At 42.3% G+C, this 20,752-nt stretch overlaps 1 protein-coding gene across 2 annotated transcripts in view; it reads right to left on the bottom strand.

Moving 5' to 3' along the window:
- Positions 1 to 20,752, bottom strand: part of MYOM1 (myomesin 1) — a 181,635-nt gene that overhangs the window by 147,991 nt on the left and 12,892 nt on the right. For both annotated transcript variants that reach the window (XM_077270304.1, XM_077270305.1), the window contains exon 2: positions 6,399 to 6,558. In XM_077270304.1, coding sequence (XP_077126419.1) covers positions 6,399 to 6,532 — 134 coding nt within the window. In that variant the 5' untranslated portion in view covers positions 6,533 to 6,558. The remainder of the gene's footprint in view (positions 1 to 6,398; positions 6,559 to 20,752) is intronic.

Genomic DNA, 20,752 nt, shown 5'->3' with positions numbered 1-20,752 from the left:
AACAACATGCTTAAGGGTGATTTTTTTCATCATCCCCACACAGGTAAAAAAATCTTTCTTAAAGAACGTTATACTTGTACTTCGAGTTTTGTCGTGTACATGATCACGTGCCCGTGTGGTCTGGTATACGTGGGGGAGACCACGATGGAGGTGAAGGCCAGAATTAGCAAACATAAGAGCACTATCCGGACAGGACTTGTTGACTTGCCAATTCCAAAACATTTTTCAGATAATAAACATTCAGTTAACCAGCTACGCTATAGGGTAATTGATAGTGTCCCAATTCTAAGGGGTGGTGATAGGTTATTATTGCTTAGAAAAAAGGAGATGAGATGGATATATACATTGGGGTCATTACAGCCCAGGGGTCTTAATTTGGACTTTAATTTGCAGGTATGTATCCCCAAATAATCTTATCCCACCCCTTGCTTTGGTGTATTCATCAGTGTTCTTGTTTTTAAAGATGTTGTGTATTTTTTAATAAGTGTGCCTTATATGTGATTTTATTTTTTCCTGATACAGGCAATTTATATGGCAGTTGATGGAGATTTTGTGGATGTTTCATTTGATCTTGTCTTGGCTATTCTGGAATTGATCCATATATGTGCCATATTTTCAACTGATATATTATCTCCCAACTGGACTAGTATCTATGGGTGTGTATTATGTTAGATTTTTTTAGTTATTTTTCTACAATTTCCTGTTTGGAGCTGTTAATACTGGTGGGCCTATGATGAATAATTGTTCCTTAATCCCGATAATCTTGTTGCCTATAATATGTGTTGTATTGTGTCTCCATTAGTGTCTCCCTGGTAACCGGTTGTGGGTGCGGCATCACGGGACCGATGTTGGATTGATTGCGCGTGCGCTGGGACTGGACGCACCCTCGCAGCGGTCAGGTGGGGTAGGTGGTTCAGCGCGGTGGCGCGCCTGCGCTCTCATACTATGGCTTGGGATGCCGGGGGAGCTGGGTTTACGTCATTGATGGGCGCAGCTACATCACAGCATGTGATGTGGGAGGTTCCGTGTGGTGACGTGCCCATGCTCCTTCGTTGCGGCCCAGGCCTGGGTGAGCTATGGACGCGTCAGCGCTGGGCGTGCCCGGGCCGCCGTCATGTGGTGTGGGTGTGTCCGGCTACATGCGCGTGCGCTCTCGCCAGGCATCCCTCCCGTGTGATCTGCAATGCAGCCTGGAGACCGGATGTCGGCGCGGAGCTCTGATGCAGGTATGATCTCCCCATGCCATATGTTCTTTGATAGGATATCCAGGACATCTCTCCCTGTATGAGGAGCTTTGATTGGCTGCCTATGGATTTGGCGCCGTTCTCCTGGTCACATCACATTGGTTGGGTAGACGGATATATGGGCCCTGCTATTGGTGAATCGTTACCAGGGTTATCATGATGCCGGATTTGGATTGGCTCAACTATAAATAAACATAGTATTAATCTAGCATTCTAATGTAATTTCACAATTGTCTGGATCATGGATGTTTTTTATTGAGTGTTATGGTTCATTTTTGTGTCTGATGTTCGTTATGCACTGTATTTATATTACAATTCAGGACTGGATAGTGATTGGTGCCCTGCGTGGTATCCACACTATTTAAGCTGACATCTTGTACCATTTTGTATGCTTGATAAAGACCAGATTTTGGTCGAAACGTTGCTGTTTTTGGCGGAATAAACTATTTTTTGATACCTACACACCTGGTTGGAGTGCTGTTCATCTATTGTTTCTGCACTATTTGGAGGTTCCAGGATGGTTCCCTGGATATGGAACGTGCGCCCCCTTGAGTGAGTGCTGTCAGCCCCTCTTTCTTCTTTTACTATTTGGACAAAACTACAACTTGTCCTGCAAAAAACAAGCCCTCACATGGCTATTTTGACTGAAAAATAAAAAATTATTGCTCTGGGAAGAAGGGGACCAAAATACAAGAACGCAAAGACGGAAAATGGACTGGGGGTTAAGGGGTTAACTTTAGGCCTTTTAGAGATCATTTCATCTTCAGCTTCCTTAACTGCTCACAATAACAGTAACTTTGACCAGGGGTGCCCAAACTTTGACATGCTACTGTATATCTTATTATGGATGTACCATCTAAATTGTAAAGTACTGTTAAACATGTTGGTGTTACGTGAGAATTAATATTATGTAAATGATATGAATACATGTAATATATTCCTAAAATGCTTATAAAAGCAGATACACATAATATATCCTCAGATGTTCATCTAAGGCTACGGTCACACTAGCAGTATGTGGTCAGTATTTTACATCAGTATTTGTAAGCCAAAACCAGGAGTGGAACAAACAGAGGGGAGAGCTATAATAGAAACACGTCACCAAGTCTGTATTTTTGAACCACTCCTGGTTTTGGCTAACAAATACTGATGTGAATACTGACCAAATACTGATAGTGTCATCGTAGCCTAAGGCTTCTTTCACATGTCAGTGTCTCCAGTACGTGTGGTGACAGTTTTCACACTTACCGGAGACACAGACACACTTAGAATGAACGGGTCTGTGCACATATCTGTGTTTTTTCACGGACCGTGTGTCCAAGTGACACACACGTAGACATGTCCGTTTGTGTGCAGCTGCACGGATCATATGGACTCATTCAAGTTAATGGGTCCGAGTAAACACGTACCGCACACGGATGCCGTCCATGTGATGCATCAGGGGAAGAAGCACTACAGTAAGCGCTGTTCCCCAGCAGCGGGTGCTGAAGCCGGCTCTCATCATTCTCCCCTGCTCTGCCGGCGATGATGGTTCAAGAAAATAGGGGGGAACCCAAGTTGGGTTTTTCATTCATTTATTCCCTTAGATCGCAGCCGGCAGATGTGGAATACCCCAATCATCCGCACCTACTGTCAGTGTTATTAGCTGCAGCAGGTGGATGATGGGGGTAACAGTCCCAAAAGCCCCCACCTGCTGTCATCGTTCGGACTTTAATATAACGCTCATCATTCTCCTCTGCTCGCCGGCAGAGCAGGTGAGAATGCCGCAAGGGAACAACGCTTACTGTAGCGCTTCTTCCCCAGCGGCTGTCCGTGTGGTACTGATGCGGCACATGGTTGCCACACGTGTGCCACACGTAGTATACACACGGACATCTCCGTTACCGGAAATAAACGGACGTGTGAAACCGGCCTTACGCACGTAGACCTATTCAAGTGAATGGATCTGTGCACGTTAGTGTACAAAATACAAAATACTCTGACATGTCCATTTTTTAACAGCAGCACGGGCCGCAAAACGTCACGCACACGTGCACGCTGATGACACACGGATAACATTTGTGTGTCATCAGTGTGACACATACCAGCGCATACATATTAACCACACAATTGTGACTCCATCGAGGGTTTCTTGAGGGATCCCACTAGAAACAGAATTCAGATGTGCCCCGTCAAGTTCTTTGATTATGCATGTGAACCTCTTTGACTAGCAGGGAAGGTTTTATAAGTTGTGTTCATCAACTAGATCTATTTGTCCTGGTCTTCACCATGTGGTAAGGCAAAATCAATACTAGTTTATAAAAAGGGTTGTGAATCCTAATTAACCTGTAAAATCTTTTTCAAAATAATTCCTTTGGAACTCTAAAGCTTTAAGTGCTAAAAAGCACTTAAAAGTTTCATCAGATGAGACTGCACCATTTAATGGAAGTATTCAGGCTGCAGCTGATCAACAAGGACATTCATATACACATTCACAGGCAGCTATTACACAAAATATATAATGTACTATAGTATATAAACAAGAAAAAATAACAAATTGAGGTTAAAATAGCAAAATAATAGGTATTACAATCAGCAGAACAATATAAAATTATCAATTTAGTGAAAAGTAATAGGGCAAGAAAATACTTATATTACGTCAAAGGTCATAACTGACCTATTACGGAACTTGGTACCAGGTTTTTGCTACCACTTCTGAGAGAAGCATGATGTAGGGACAGAGACCCTTATTCTATCCATGTGCCACTTACTGGGCTGCTTTCTGCAGTTTTGAGAAAATCACTGTTATCTGCTGCAGATCTAGCAGTTCTGTAAATACTGAGCTCTGATTGGCTGCTTTCTGTGAATCTGTGCATAGGCAGAAAGCTGCTAATCAGTGGTGGGACATATCAGTGATGGTTATACAGAGCTCATGAATATGGAGGACTATATGGCAGCAGATTTACTAGTCCTCTAGTGTTAAACTCCTGCTGATAAAATAGCAGCCCAGTAGTCAGGGTCTCTGTTTCCAGATTATGCTGCTCTTCTCGGATTAGGTAGAAAGAACCTGGTGACAGATTCCCTTTAAAGTGTCACTTCAGTCATAAAAACTCAGATTTTTTCCCAGATGATGTAAATGTACATGTGCATTTACTTACCTCATATCTGCTGTTGTAAAGATCTCTTGCCATTCTCTTCTAGGCTGCAGCCCAATCCCGTTCTGTGCAGAATCGCCATTAGTGGCCTATCAGTCTGCATTTCTTATGTATGCAAACTTCTGGGCTGCTCATGACAACTCTTCTCAGGATCAAAAGGGTTGGCAGGATTGAATAGCAGAAAAGGGGACATGATTTAGCTGATCTACAGTAGATGGCATCCGAAAAGATGCACAGCCCTTTTTCAAGCAAACATGATGAGCTGATCTAGATGGCATCCGAAAAGATGCACAGCCCTTTTTGAAGCAAACATGATGAGCTGATCTGGATGCCAACCGAGAAGATGCACAGCCCTTTTTGAAGCAAACATGATGAGCTGATCTGGATGCCAACCGAGAAGATGCACAGCCCTTTTTGAAGCAAACATGATGAGCTGATCTGGATGCCAACCGAGAAGATGCACAGCCCTTTTTGAAGCAAACATGATGAGCTGATCTGGATGCCAACCGAGAAGATGTACAGCCCTTTTTGAAGCAAACATGACGAGCTGATCTAGATGGCATCCGAGAAGATGTACAGCCCTTTTTGAAGCAAACATGATGAGCTGATCTAGATGGCATCCGAGAAGATGCACAGCCATTTTTTTAAGCAATAAATGAGCTGTGAGATCCACACTTTCTATCAGCTACTACTTTCGCTGCTACAGAGGAGACCCCAGTAGGAGAAGGTCCCCCTTCATTAAACAGGACAACCCTTTAAGCCGCGGTCTAGAAGAGTCTTACATTGTCATTTTTTCCTTAGCTAATTAGAATATACTTGACTTTTTCTATAATCCAGGAATAAAACTGTTCTTCGGTATCAGTGCACTTTAAAAAAAGATCTAAATAATATATGAAATACATGAAACATTGACGGAACATGTTGCATTATTACAAGCAAGGAGCGGTAGAGACAGATCTACACAAGCAATTTTTGTTTGCGTCATTATTGTATCATATCACAACACATGGATAGGGACATTTGTGCCATATATTTGCAGCATACATGTAATGTAATTATGACACTTTGCAGAGCACCATAATTATAAGCATTTTCTGTGCCACATGATATGGTCAGAACTTTTCATCCCATGAAACAAGGCTTGACATGAACAAAACTTGACCACAAATTAGGACTAATCACTGGTGATCGACAAATATATGCCAGTGTATTAATTGGATGAGTAATGCAGGCCTGATGTAATACATAGGTACTCAGAATAAAGATTTAGGGATCTCCGTGCTTTTGAGGCATATTTAATGGCCTCAGTGTCTAAAGTAAGACTACCCTAAGGCTCGGGTCACACGACAGTAATTTCTCTCATCAGAGATAATAGGGACGATTATGTAATCACACTCTGATCAGATTCTGATCAGAATCTGATCATATTGTGATGTGATTTTCTCGGATGAGGAAAAAATGGGAAAAAAAATATCTCCATCTTCTCTATTCTGTCAGTCCACGAAAATATGACTGCACTCAGATGTCATCCGAGTGCGGTCCAATTTTTTGGACAGACGCACTGACTTGCATGGCCAAGTGCGATCGGAATATACCCTGTCCAAGGGAAAGATTGGAAATGTGCACGGCCCCATAGAATAACATTGGTCCGAGCATGATTCAATGTTTTGTCAGATCGCACTTGGACTGAAAATACGGGCATCTGCACGAGCCCTAAATGTAATGTAATGCACCACTGTAAACTGGAATTATTGACTCTACTGAAGTTTTTAGATTTCCACAACAAAAAATTGCTCATGTAGAAAAGTAGGTGTAAAAGAAAAGGAAAAGGGACAGATTGTAAAAAATGATTATAGGTAAGAACAAGGGAGGAGAAGGAATATAAAGTTAAAAGAATCTTCGATTATAAGATCGGAATAAAAGAAGGCTAAGATTATTCCATGGGAGGGTTGGGATTAGTGCTGTACACGCATCAAACAACAAGTTAGAAGAGCTGCAGGTATAAGAAAGGAACAGTTACCCAAGATGGCTGCTGTGTGCGGCACGGTGCTGCTTCTCTTCATGCTGGTACTGGCTTAAGGTAGACTGCAGGTCTGTGCTGCGATAACCACGGTCGTAATGCTGGTGACGCTTTTGGTAGAAGGGCAAAGACATCCTGCCACCTCTGTTCACCCTTTATACTAGGTCCAAAAATAATTTCATTTATTTAATGATTTGTGGATAGATTTTGATTAATGTAATTGTTAAAACCAAGTTAGGGATTTTTCACTGATTTATACTAATGGTTAGAGGCAATTAGTTATTAGTTATACTTTGCACTAATATCCAGTATAAGAGAAGTGACAACGCTGTCTATCCAGTTGTCAGACCGTTATCTTACACTGGGCATCCAAGGGTTATTTCCGTATAGACTGCCAGCCCTGGCGTTTGTGAACCACTGCTATGAGGAGTATTCAGGACAAACCAATGTGAAACCATTAGAAACAATCAAGAAGTACAGTAGCTGCAAACCACTGATCTTCAGGGAAGGACCCGCAGCCTAATATTGATGCATTATCTTACGGAGGAAAAGTCTTCTAGTTTTAAAGCCTGGAGAAGCCCTTAGGTAATGTCTCATCAAAGAACAATATACTATACGAAGGTTTCTTCTTTTTTTTTCCATTTTTAATGTGACTACCCATAAAAAACCCTACTACTACTAGAGAAAGCACATCATGCTGAAATCTGATTTTAGGAGTTCTCTTTCAGATTTGCTGTGTAGACTGCAACAGAATTCATTTTGTTATCTCATTATTGTTAGAAACCAGAATATTTAATGACAGATAAACAGTATTTATACACTATAACAATACATAAGGGACTGTATGGAGCCCCTTTTGACACTCTTTAGTCTGTGGGGGGAGGCTGTATAACTGCCTGCAAATTGTATTAGTCTGTTAACATTTTTCTGACCATTAAATTGGAGGTCCTACGATCGTGAACGGGGAGAAACACCATAGCTCTCTACATTGTTTAGTGACTACTCCTACGTAGGGTGCTGGTCTGGCTACTAAACAGTTAACAGAGCTGTGGTGCGGTGGTCAATACACAGTTTATCACCAGTGTAGGACAGAGCTGATAACAGCTGATTGGAGGGGCCGTGCTGAACATTGGATCACTACCAATTTGATATTAATGACTCATTGTAAAGATACATCATGTGCATCATAGTAGAGGAAAATCCCTTTAACTCACATTACAAGTATTATACTCTTACCGATTTCATATTATACTCATACAGATTATTATTATTATTTATTATTATAGCGTAATTTATTCCATGGCGCTTTACATGTGAGGAGGGGTATACATAATAAAAACAGGTACAATAATCTTGAACAATACAAGTCACAACTGGTACAGGAGGAGAGGACCCTGCCTGTGAGGGCTCACAATCTACAAGGGATGGGTGAGCATACAGTAGGTGAGGGTAGAGCTGGTCATGCAGTGGTTTGGTCGAACGGTCATTACTGCAGGTTGTAGGCTTGTCAGAAGAGGTGGGTCTTCAGGTTCATTTTGAAGGTTTCGATGGTTGGCGAGAGTCTGATATGTTGTGGTAGAGAGTTCCAGAGTAGGGGTGATGCGCGAGAGAAACCGATTTCATATTATATTCCTACAGATTTCATATTATACTCCTACTGATTTCATATTGATGACCTATGCCCAGACAACACCTTTAACCCCTTTACCCCCGAAGGGTGGTTTGCACGTTAATGACCGGGCCAATTTTTACAATTCTGACCTCTGTCCCCTTATGAGGTTATAACTCTGGAATGCTTCAACGGATCCTGATGATTCTGTTTTCTCACGACATATTGTACTTCATGATAGTGGTAAAATTTCTTTGATATTACCTGCATTTATTTGTGAAAAAAACTGAAATTTGGCGAATATTTTGAAAATTTTGCAATTTTCCAAATTTGAACTTTTATACCCTTAAATCACAGAGTTATGTCACACAAATTACTTAATAAGTAACATTTCCCACATGTCTACTTTACATCAGCACAATTTTGGAACCAATTTCTCATTTTTACAACACCATTTTATTTTAGGGACTACATCACATTTGAAGTCACTTTGAGGGGTCTATATGATAGAAAATACCCAAGTGTGACACTATTCTAAAAACTGCACATCTCAAGGTGCTCAAAACCACATTCAAGAAGTTTATTAACCCTTCAGGTGTTTCACAGGAATTTTTGGAATGTTTAAAAAAAATGAACATTTAATTTTTTTTCACAAAAAATTTACTTCAGCTCCAATTTGTTTTATTTTACCAAGGGTATCAGGAGAAAATGGACCCCAAAAGTTGTTGTGCAATTTGTCCTGAGTACGCTGATACCCCATATGTGGGAGTAAACCACTGTTTGGGCGCACAGCAGAGCTTGTAAGGGAAGGAGTGCCATTTGACTTTTCAATGCAAAATTGACTGGAATTGAGATAGGATGCCATGTCACGTTTGGAGAGCCCTTGATGAGCCTAAACATTGAAACTCCCCACAAGTGACACCATTTTGGAAAGTAGACCCCCTAAGGAACTTATCTAGATGTGTGGTGAGCACTTTGACCCACCAAGTGCTTCACAGAAGTTTATAATGCAGAGCCGTAAAATTAAAAAATCATATTTTTTCACAAAAATGATCTTTTCGCCCCCAATTTTTTATTTTCCCAAGGGTAACAGAAGAAATTGGACCACAAAAGTTGTTGTGCAATTTGTCCTGAGTACGCTGACACCCCATATGTGGGTGTAAACCACTGTTTGGGCGCACAGCAGAGCTCGGAAGGGAAGGAGCGCCATTTGACTTTTCAATGCAAAATTGACTGGAATTGAGACAGGACGCCATGTCACATTTGGAGAGCCCCTGATGTGCCTAAACATTGAAACCCCCCCACAAGTGACACCATTTTGGAAAGTAGACCCCCTAAGGAACTTATCTTGATGTGTGGTGAGCACTTTGACCCACCAAGTTCTTCACAGAAGTTTATAATGCAGAGCCGTAAAAATAAAAAATCATATTATTTCACAAAAATGATATTTTCGCCCCCAATTTTTTATTTTCCCAAGGGTAACAGAAGAAATTGGACCCCAAAACTTGTTGTGCAATTTGTCTTGAGTACGTTGATACCCCATATGTGGGGGTAAACTACTGTTTGGGCGCACAGCAGAGCTCGGAAGGGAAGGAGCGCCATTTGACTTTTCAATGCAAAATTGACTGGAATTGAGATAGGACGCCATGTCGCGTTTGGAGAGCCCCTGATGTGCCTAAACATTGAAACCCCCCACAAGTGACACCATTTTGGAAAGCAGACCCCCTAAGGACCTTATCTAGATGTGTGGTAAGCACTTTGACCCACCAAGTGCTTGACAGAAGTTTATAACACAGAGCCGTGAAAATAAAAATTATTTTTTTTTTTTCCACAAAAATTCTTTTTTAGCCCTCAGTTTTGTATTTTCCCAAGAGTAACAGGAGAAATTGGACCCCAAAAGTTGTCCAATTTGTCCTGAGTACGCTGATACCCCATATGTGGGGGGAACCACCGTTTGGGCGCATGGCAGAGCTCAGAAGGGAAGGAGTGCAGTTTGGAATGCAGACTTAGATGGATTGGTCTGCAGGCGTCACGTTGCATTTGCAGAGCCCCTGATGTACCTAAACAGTAGAAACCCCTCACAGGTGAGCCCCTATTGAAAACTAGACCCCCCAAGGAACTTATCTAGATGTGTTGTGAGAACTTTGAACCCCCAAGTGTTTCACTACAGTCAATAACGCAGAGCCATGAAAATAAAAAAATCTTTTTTTCCCACAAAAATAGTTTTTTAGCCCCCCGTTTTGCATTTTCCCAAGGGTAACAGGAGAAATTGTACCCCAAAAGTTGTTGTCTAATGTGTCCTGAGTACGCTGATACCCCATATGTTGGGGTAAACCCCTGTTTGGGCGCACGGGAGAGCTCGGAAGGGAAGGAGCGCCATTTGACTTTTCAATGCAAAATTTAATTGAATTAAGATAGGACGCCATGTCACGAAGGAGAGCCCCTGATGTGCCTAAACAGTGGAAACCCCCAATTCTAACTGAAACCCTAATCCAAACACACCCCTAAACCTAATCCCAATGGTAACCCTAACCACACCCCTAACCCTAACACACCCCTTACCCTAATCCCAACCGTAAATGTAATCCAATCCTTAACCCTAACTTTAACCCCAACCCTAACTTTAGCCCCAACCCTAACTTTAGCCCCAACCCTAACCCTAACTTTAGCCCCAACCCTAACTGTAGCCCTAAGCCTAACCCTAACCCTAGCCCCAACCCTAACACCAACCCTAACTTTAGCCCCAACCCTAACCCTAACGGGAAAATGGAAATAAATACATTTTTTAAATTTTATTACTTTTCCGTAACTAAGGGGGTGATGAAGGGTGGTTTGATTTACTTTTATAGTGGGTTTTTTAGCAGATCTTTATGATTGGCAGCTTTTTATTGCAAAAAAATAGTTTTTGCGTCTCCACATTTTGAGAGCTATAATTTTTTAATATTTTGGTCCACAGAGTCATGTGAGGTCTTGTTTTTTGCGGGGATAAGTTGACGTTTTTATTGGAACCATTTTCGGGCACGTGACATTTTTTGATCGCTTTTTATTCCGATTTTTGTGAGTCAGAATTACCAAAAACCAGCTATTAATGAATTTCTTTTGGGGGGGGGCGTTTATACCGTTCCGCTGAGGGTCTCAGGGAAGCATGCAGGGAGCCCCCACCCTGCGCGATGCTTCCCTATGCGCCGGAACGCTGCGATCATGTTTGATCACAGTGTTCCGGGGGTTAATGTGCCAGGAGCGGTCCGTGACCACTCCTGGCACATAGTGCTGGATGTCAGCTGACACCCGGCCGCGATTGGCCGCGCTCCCCCCGTGAGCGTGGCTGATCGCATAAGACGTACTATCCCATCAAGGGTCAGATAGGCCCAGGTCACCTCGACGGGATAGTACATCTAAGGTCAGAGAGGGGTTAAATTCTGAGCAACTCATGACCAATGATCACTTTCTCAGATGTACTGTGATAATGCAGGTTGTCACTTGCTGAATAACTAATACAACAATGACACACAATATGATAACATTATGTTGCAAAAAAGAATTCTAATATGCAAATAGCTTCTTCAGAGAGGAAGGCTTGAACTCTACTGCAACCTATTGAATGTAACAACCCTAAAAGTCAATATTGACCCTTTAACACCCACTGCGACATGACTTTGGACTTAGGGTACCGTCTCACAGTGGCACTTTGGTCGCTACGACGGCACGATCCGTGACGCTCCATCATCGCTCCAGCGTCGTAGACTGCGGTCACACTTCACAATGCACGGCGCTGAAGCGATAATTTCATGACGTATTTGCGATGTAAAAGTCGTACGGGACAGTCGTACGGGCATGTCATGTCGTGCACACCTTTGTTACACGATGCGATCATGCCGCCACAGCGGGACACTTGATGACGAAAGAAAGTTTCAAACGATCTGCTATGACGTACGATTCTCAGCGGGGTCCCTGATCGCAGTAGCGTGTCAGACACAGCGAGATCGTAAGTATATCGCTGGAACGTCACGGATCGTGCCGTCGTAGCGACCAAAGTGCCACTGTGAGACGGTACCCTTAGGATCAAAATCCAAACCAGACACTCCATTTGTGGACAAGTGAATTGGGGTGTTTGCCCCTCATCAGTGCAAAGCACTAGAGGTTCAAGTCCTCTTCCTCTCTGAATAAGCTATTTGTATATTTAAATTCCCAGAGGAGCATTACATGGCTTGTTACAACATTAACTTAAATCTTGTTGGCTCCACCTTCAGATTTATGAATATATAGGCAGTGGTATACCAAATATGAATTTTGTGTCATACACCACTCTTTACAAATAATTTTATGACTTTACTTAAACTGGACATTTCAATGGATTTTTTTACTTTAAACTGAGTACCTCCTCCGATTTTCACTGTTCCACTGATTCTGGATTTTTTTTCCTCTGCCCAGAGCTATGCAATGATTATGCAATGCAATTAGCAAATTTTACCTTCAACCAACTTGGGAGTATACTTTATGACAGAACTTCTGTCATAAAGGAGAAAAAGCAAACGCCAACAAAGAAGTTTTGTGGTTTATGCTAAGTTGGTTGAAAGGGAACATTTTCATCTCTATTACTTGGAGGCACAAATGTGAAACAGAGGGCACAGGGAAAAAGAGAAACTGTTCCAGAATCAATGGCTATTTTAGGCGGTACTCAGTTTAATGAAATAAAAAAAATCCAATGAAAGGTCCTCTATAACCTAGAAAAGTATTACCTGTACTGTTACTCACTTGGGAGAGATTTGAGGTATCACAGTAACCATTTAAAGTCCGGCTGGTTTATTTCAGTCCTCATAAACCACATCACAGGCAACTCAAATACAACCCTTATCAGGCATAAAATAAAACATAAAGCAACAAGTCCATACAATAGTACTGGTTAGCCCGCCTGGCTTAGAGTCCAGCTTCATAGTCCTTGAGCAAAGCCACTCAATCCTGGAGATCTGCAGACCTCGATACACACAGCCATGTGTGAGACAAACAGCTCTTAATTTACAAAGTCAACCACACCCAGGGGTGGAGATATAAGGGCTCATACTCACATGCGATAAACTCAGATGAGTCTCGCACATCAATACCCGGCACTGCACCCGGCACTCAGGAGCGGAGCGTGAAGCTGCATGTATTGCTATGCGGCCTCACGCTCCGATCCGAGTGCAGGGTGCAGTGCCGGGTATTGACGTGCGAGACTCATCCGAGTTTCTCGCATGTGAGAATGAGCCTCAACAAGCAGTCTCTCCTAACTCTTCAGCTGCTAACATTCAAACTTTCATGGCCAATTAATCCATTTTAGTCCTATATGTACTAAAGCATTACTCCCTTTGCCTAAAGCTGTAGGCTCGGCAAATTCTTCTACTTCTCAAAAAGGCAACGGCATTACCATGTAACTCCCGAATCTATGTTCCACATGGAAGAGAAAATCCTGCAGGGCTAGAAACCAAGGGGTAACACAAGCATTTTCCCCTTTTCCTCTCTCATCCACCTAAGTGAGGCATGGTCTGACACTAATTTAAATTTCTGCCCTAAAAGATAGGGCAAAGTTTGGAATGAACCTCCTGTATTACCCCACGATTTCCAGAAAGGCCTTGCTTTTTTGAGAGTGGTTTCAGCCAGTTCTGCATTGCATCCATTTTATTGATCTGGGGTTTGATTTCACATCTACTTATACATATCCAAGATATGTGGCCTCCTCTTTCCCCATGACACATTATTTTGGATGTATAGAGAATCCCACCATCCTGAGAGCATCAAACACCACCTGGTCCTTTCCTAGATGACTTCCCCAATCTGACCTGATGGTTTGGATATTGTCCAGGTATTCTGCAGCGTAATTATTATGAGGTGCGAGGATCCAGTCCATGACTCTGTAGAAGGTGGCCCGAAGCTCCCTGTAGTCCGAATGACATCCAGACATATTGGAAGCATCCGTCTGGTGTATAGAAAGCCGTCTTCTCCTTTGCTTCTTGTGACATGGTTTTGCCAGTAACCCTTTGTTAGATCAAAGGTGGTTATGAACCTTGCCGGTCCAAGTCTCTCAATCAACTTAGTGACACGCGGCATCGGGTATGCGTCGAACTTGGAGACTTCGTTCAGCTTTTGATAATCATTACAGAATCTCCATTCTCCATTGGATTTTGGAACAAGGACAATCATGTTAGACCACCCTCTCTTAGATTCCTCGATGACTCAGAGATTCAGCATATGCTTTACTTCCTTGGAGATCAGTTCTCGGCGGGCCCCTGGAATTCGGTAGGGCTTCGAATTCACCCTCACATGGGGTTCCGTCAGAACCTCAGGTTCAATGACATCTGTACATCCAGAGAAATCTATGAACAGGTCCTGGTTATGCTGCAGCAATACCCGACATTGCTGTTTTTTGGACTTCGACAGTGTCTCCGCTATTGTGACGTATTTAATGTCCCCTTCTGGCTTACCCAGCAAACATGAAGTTTCAATGGAGTCCCTTTCTTGCTATGCCTTGATGAGTAGAGGCATGAGGGGATTTTGGAAGTGAGAGGTGGGAGCGGTTACCTGGCATGTATGACAGGACTTGCAATACTTTAGGATTTCTTGGTGACATCCAGGCCAATAGAACCTCCACCTGACTTGTTCTTGGGTTTTGTTGACACCCAAAACATGTGAATAAGCTATGTCCAACACTCTATGTTTATAGGGTCCTTGTACCAACAATTTCTCCAATATTTCCTCTCTGAACTTAGTAACCCGATACAATAAGTCCCCATTCATCATAAAATAAGAAACTCTAGTGTCATTCCCTGTCTCCCTTGCTATGCTATTTACAGTTACATTATTGAATGCTTCTTTTAAAATTAGGTCCCTATGTTGGGCAGATCCCATATTTTCTCCAGTCACCCCTATATCAGGAATGCTGGCCTCAGAGAATACTACCTCCTCATCTCCCACCATTACACAGAAAGGAAACCTGTCAGACTCTAAGTATCGTGAGACTTCCTTAAGGCCAACCCATCTCATACCAGAGCAATCAAAGTCTCCACCCTTCCCACACAAGTCCCAAAACAACACAAGGTCTTGTCCTATGATAATTGGGTCCAATAAATTCTGGACCACGTCAACCTAATGGTATTGAGTACCTTGGGTCATCTAAATTATCACTCTGGCCACCAGATAGTCCTTAGCATCCCAATGAATGCAGTGAACACCTATCTTCTTCCCAGGATTCAATTGCAGAGGGAGTGTTATCCTCACAAGGGTCACCAAACTCTCTGAGTCTAGTAGTCCAGTAATTTGCTGATAAACGCTTTTACAGCCCATTGCCAGGTGAACAGTCCACACTGGAGGCCGGACATGCATAGAATGAACAATGGTGCATTTGCTTGGTTGTCAGGGGGCAATGGCAGCTATCTGACCTGGGCCGTGACATCTGCAGAAAATTACATTCCCTAATGAGACCCTCGGTATGATCTCTGCTGCTTCCTTGGACTTTTGGACATCCTACCCCCTCTTTAGTTTCTGAACCCTGTGAACCCTTTTGTGACCCCCCCCCGAATGGAGTGGGTTTCCAACCCAAGGAACCATCAACCCCCTGATATCTTTTATCCAGTCTAACCAAGTCATTGACATCCCGGGAATCTCCCTGGGCAACCCAAGTCGGCATCATGTTCGGAAGGGAGTGCACGAACCAATCCATTACAATTCATTCACCCTACCATCTGCACCAGGGTAGAGGACTCTGGCTGCAAACAGGCTCAGCAGATCTAACATTTGAGAGCTAAGGGGTTTGTCACAGTGGTATGCCCATTGGTGGACCTGTTTTTGCCTGACAGACATTGTCACTCCCAAGCGCAAAAAAAAAATGTTGTTTTCAAATTTACATATTCTCTGGTGTCCTGTAAGGCTAAATCATAGTAGGCCTTTAATGGCTCCCCCGTTATCTATGGTGCCAGGACTTCTGCCTACTGCTCTGGTGGGAGTTTCTCCCTTTCGGCAATCCTTTCAAAAACGGTTAAAAAGGCCTCTATATCGTCACCCGGGATCAATTTCTGAATGGCTCTCCTCACAGCCTTCGAGATAGAAAAATCATCAGCCGACCTTGCAGTCGGAGCTGCTGCCATGCCATTAACCGCCTCTGTGAGTAATTCAATCTGCTACTGTTGTTGACGGTTCTGTTGCTGGAGCTGTTGCATAAATAGCTTATTTGTCTCTTGTTGTGCCAGGAGTCTGTGGCTGCTGCAGCTGTTGCTGCTGCAGTTGTTGATGGTGCTGCTGGGCTTGCACGAGGTGTTTAATCAGGTCCTCCATGCTGACTGACGTTGCTCCTTCTTCTGTACCAGTCACAACTGTTCACTGGAATTGCTGCTTGCACTTTTAACACCAAATGTAGAAATGCTACTCAATTGGGAGCGATCTGCGGTATTACAGGGACCGTTTCTATTTAATGTCTGGCTGGTTTATTTCAGTCCTCATAAACCACATTACAATAAATACAGTCCTTGTCCAGCATAAAATAATACATAAAGCAACAAGTCCATACAATAGTGCTGGTTAGCAAGCCTGGCTTAGAGTTCAGCTTCTTAGTCCTTTAGCAAAGTCACTCAATCCAGGAGATATGCACACCTCCATACACACAGCCATGTGTGAGACTTACATACTTTTAACGCGACTATTTACATACTGCATAGAGTTCTGTAACTAATAAGTCCAAGTGACAAGCAACAAAATCAGAATATTGCAATACATATAATGTACAGTGGCTAAACTACCTGGATCTCTATTAGAAAAACTAGCTTGGCAGAAGTCCACAGAACTTCGCAGTGACGCTTGTAAACACTGTATCGCCACTCAGTCAGCAAATGGGCTTCTCCTTCGATACCAATGAGGACAATGTTCATAGTGCCAGAACATTTCACAGAAAAGGTTTCCAAGCTGCGTACTTGTCACTGCTGACAGTATTAGTGCAGGATCTAATTTTCCTTGTGCTTATAGGCACTGATGCTGACGGGTATATGATTTCCCATGTAGAGTCTGCCCTAATTTAACTACTGTCTCTATAAACTTGTACACAGCCTAAGTGATTTTGTTCCTCCTGCAGACTACTTTGCATGTGCTTTCCTCTCTTTTTACAATCGTATTCTTTACATTTTGTTTGACATGCCCTCCTTGAACTCTTGGATGCTCTCTCCCCTTGCCACACACTGATCTGCCTTATATAACTTTCTCCTCCTTCTTGCTTTTATCTCTATAGGTGTCCATACACGTAGGAGAAAAGGCAGCTGAATCGACTGATTTTCGTGTATAGCATGTGCCGTCTAGCCCCAAACAGATGATTCCCACTGCTCCTCTGAGTGTTTTTTAATAAGCCTGCCATACGGTTCCAGAGATATGGACCTTTTTTATTTGGTGATAATTTTATGGTGTTTTTCAAAGGGGTGTTGCTTACAGGGTAAAAATGCAGTGCACCCTAAAGACACGTCCTCAGAGAGTACTTCAAGGCAAGGCCCCTTTGATAAAGACCATAAAAATGTGTGGGAAATTAAAAGGCCCATATCTCCGGAACTGTATAGAGGATTTAAAAAAAAAAAACACACAAAACGGATTAGTTAGGGGAGTAGCGAGAATAAAATAAGAGCAAAAACTGGAAACTTTTCACCTTGTGACAGTTCTTTGTTAAATCACTGAGACCATCCAATTAACTACAAAGAAGTTTAGTCTGCATAAAGTTTATGTATCATCTATATTTTTCTACTAATTAAAACTAAATGCTGATAAAGAAAATTTTTATCTTTCCATTGTAGATTTTTTTGTGTTGTGTTCTCTGTATGCCTTCTTGGAGGCAGCCATCTTGCTATGTTAGCAGCAATCAGAGATATGCTTTACTGCAGCTACATAGACATAGGAAGCTACAGTCTGGAGATGACTCCGAATTCTATGCTCTTTGTCTTGTACAGAGATCACTGGGCATGAAAGGGGCGTCAGGGCTGTGTCTAGCGCCTTTGACAAATGATGCGATCTTGTCTGTTCATTATAAAGTTGTCACCTTTTAACCCCTTTCCGACACTGGGCATAATAGTATGCCGATGCGGGACTTTTCCTGTTTGGTGCAGGCTCCGGAGCTGAGCCCGCACCTTTCCAGGCACATGACAGCTGATTTACACAGCTGACAAGTGCCCGCAACAGATGTGGGTGAAATCACGATCCACCAGACACTGTTAACTAGTTAAATGCCGCTGTCAATCTCTGACAGCGGCATTTCACTCGCGCTTACCGTAAGCGCGTCACTAATCCCGTCCACCGGTGACCCTGTCATATGATCACGGGTCACCGATGGGTTGGCATGACAACCAGAGGTCTCCAGCAGACCTCTATGGTTGTCATTGCCAGATTTCCATGAGCGCCGCCCTGTGGTTGTCACTCACAGCAAGTGAGCATTTCTGCTACACACAGGCGATCTCATTATAGACTGAGTTTAGCAGAGGCGATTGAAGTATTGCAGCTTCTAGTCTCCCATGGAGAGAATTGAAGCATGCAAAAAGTAAAAAAAAAATGTTTTTAAAAATATAAAAATTCTAATCACTGCCCATTCGCCCCATTCAAAATAAAACAAATTAAAAAAATCAAATATGCACATATTTGGTATTGCTACAGTATGTTCAGAATCGCCCGATCTATCAATATAAAAAAGAACCCAATCGCTAAATGGTGTAACGAGGAAAAAATTCAAAGGTCAGAATTAGTTTTTTTTGGCCTCCGCTACATTGCAATAATGGGCGATCAAAAGATCGTATCTACACCAAAATGGTATCAATAAAAACGTCAGCTCAACACACAAAAAAAAAGCCCTCACCCAACCTCAGATCACTAAAAATGGAGACGCTACAGGTCTCGGAAAATGGCGCAATTTTTTTTTTACCAAATGTTGGATTTTTTTTTACCACTTAAATAAAAAATAACCTAGACATGTTTGTTGTCTATGAACTCGTACTGACCTGGAGAATCATAATGGCAGGTCAGTTTTAAGATTCAGTGAACATGGTAAAAAAAACCCCAAAACTGTGGAATTCTACTTTTTTTGCTATTTCACCGCATATGGAATTTTGTTCCTATTTTCCAGTACATGATATATGATATGCTAAAATCAGTGGTGTCGTTCAAAAGTACAACTTGTCCCGCACAAAGCAAGCCCTCACATGGCCATTTTGACTGAAAAATAAGAAAGTTATGGCTCTGGGAAGAAGGGGAGCAAAAAATGAAAATGCAAAAACTGAAATACCTCTGGTCGTTAAGGAGTTAAGCAGTTTTCTGCTCATGATGGATAAACTAGGCATCATTTTTTCATTTCTTATGGTGTTGAGGTAATTTTTATATCGTTTTGTGTGACAGGGAGGACTTTATATTTTTATCGTTTTCACACATTAATTTATTACATAATCACACATATTTCTGCACCGCCTACGTCCATCTTTGTCAGACATGCTCTATGCCCAGACTGTCATTCTTCTCTTTTGGCAGTGTGTTTGTCACTGAGATTGCCATTCATGTTTAATAAAGATTTCTTTTCCTGCTTGTTGGCGCTCTCACCATCCAGTCTTTTAAGTAGGTTGTAGACATCGCTGACATCGTTGGAACGACTCCAGTTCAGGAAGTGAGTAAGAGACATAATTTTACTTGGGAATTATAGCAATACCTAAATCTCTATGTGCCTACTAGTGGACATTTTTATATATCTAAAGTAGGGTTTGATGATGAACCAGTGGCAGAGATGGTCTGCAGACCAACCGCTGGACAGTCTAGGTGGCCTATGGCAGAACATGGTGGTTTAAACTTCACTCTGAAATCCTGTCCCTTGCTCATCATACAGTATTGTTATACAAACTCTGGTGGAATATTCCTCATTACTATTCCTGATATTATACCTATCCTGCCTTGTCTCTTACAAGTCTTTAGCCTGATCCTTGAATTGATTCAGAACTTGGCTAAATTAACCCTTAACTTGCTTCCTGATTTTCCCCTCTGGTTCCGAGGTCAAGGTCTTGACCCCAAATATCCTCTTGACCTTGCATCTGCCTGCTGATTTTGTAGGTGTCCCTGTCCTTCTAGCTTCAACATGGCTTCTGCCAAGTCCCTCCATCAGCCAGTTATTACTCCATAGAGACTACCCAAGAGCCTTGGCACCAAAGTCCAGTTTCTTGTAGTGGGGTAAAAGGGTGAAAACTAAAGCATTCCCTGGGTTCTTTTCACACGTTGCAGATTATTCGCGTTTTTTCCCTATAAAAACGCTATAAAACCGCAAATAATCTGCTTATATTATGCATCCTATCATTTTTAATGAATTCTGCACTTTTTGTACACATGATGCGTTTTTTTCCGCGGTAAAAACGCATCGCGGTAAAAAACGCAGCATGTTCATTAATTTTGCGTTTTTTTTGCGGATTTCCCACTTAAAATGCATTGGGAAGTGTCCGGAAAAAACCGCGGCAAAAACGCGTCAAAACCGCGGCAAAAACGTGTTAAAACCACGGCAAAAACGCACGCGGTTTTCTTGCGGATTTCTTGCAGAAAATGTCCGGAATTCTCCAGAATTTTCTGCAAGAAATCCTAAACGTGTGCACATAGCCTTAAGCAAATTAGCTAGCACAAAGATGGTCTTTAGAAAGACTCTTAAGGGTATGTGCAAACGTTGCGGATTTCTTGCAGAAATTTCCTGAAGAAAACCGGAAATTTTCTGCAAGAAATCCGCATTTTT

Source organism: Ranitomeya variabilis, chromosome 6 (genome assembly GCF_051348905.1).
Source record: "Ranitomeya variabilis isolate aRanVar5 chromosome 6, aRanVar5.hap1, whole genome shotgun sequence".
NCBI lineage: Eukaryota > Metazoa > Chordata > Amphibia > Anura > Dendrobatidae > Ranitomeya > Ranitomeya variabilis.
The sequence above is the reverse complement of the archived record's forward strand: the minus strand, read 5'-3'. Positions and strand labels throughout refer to the sequence as shown.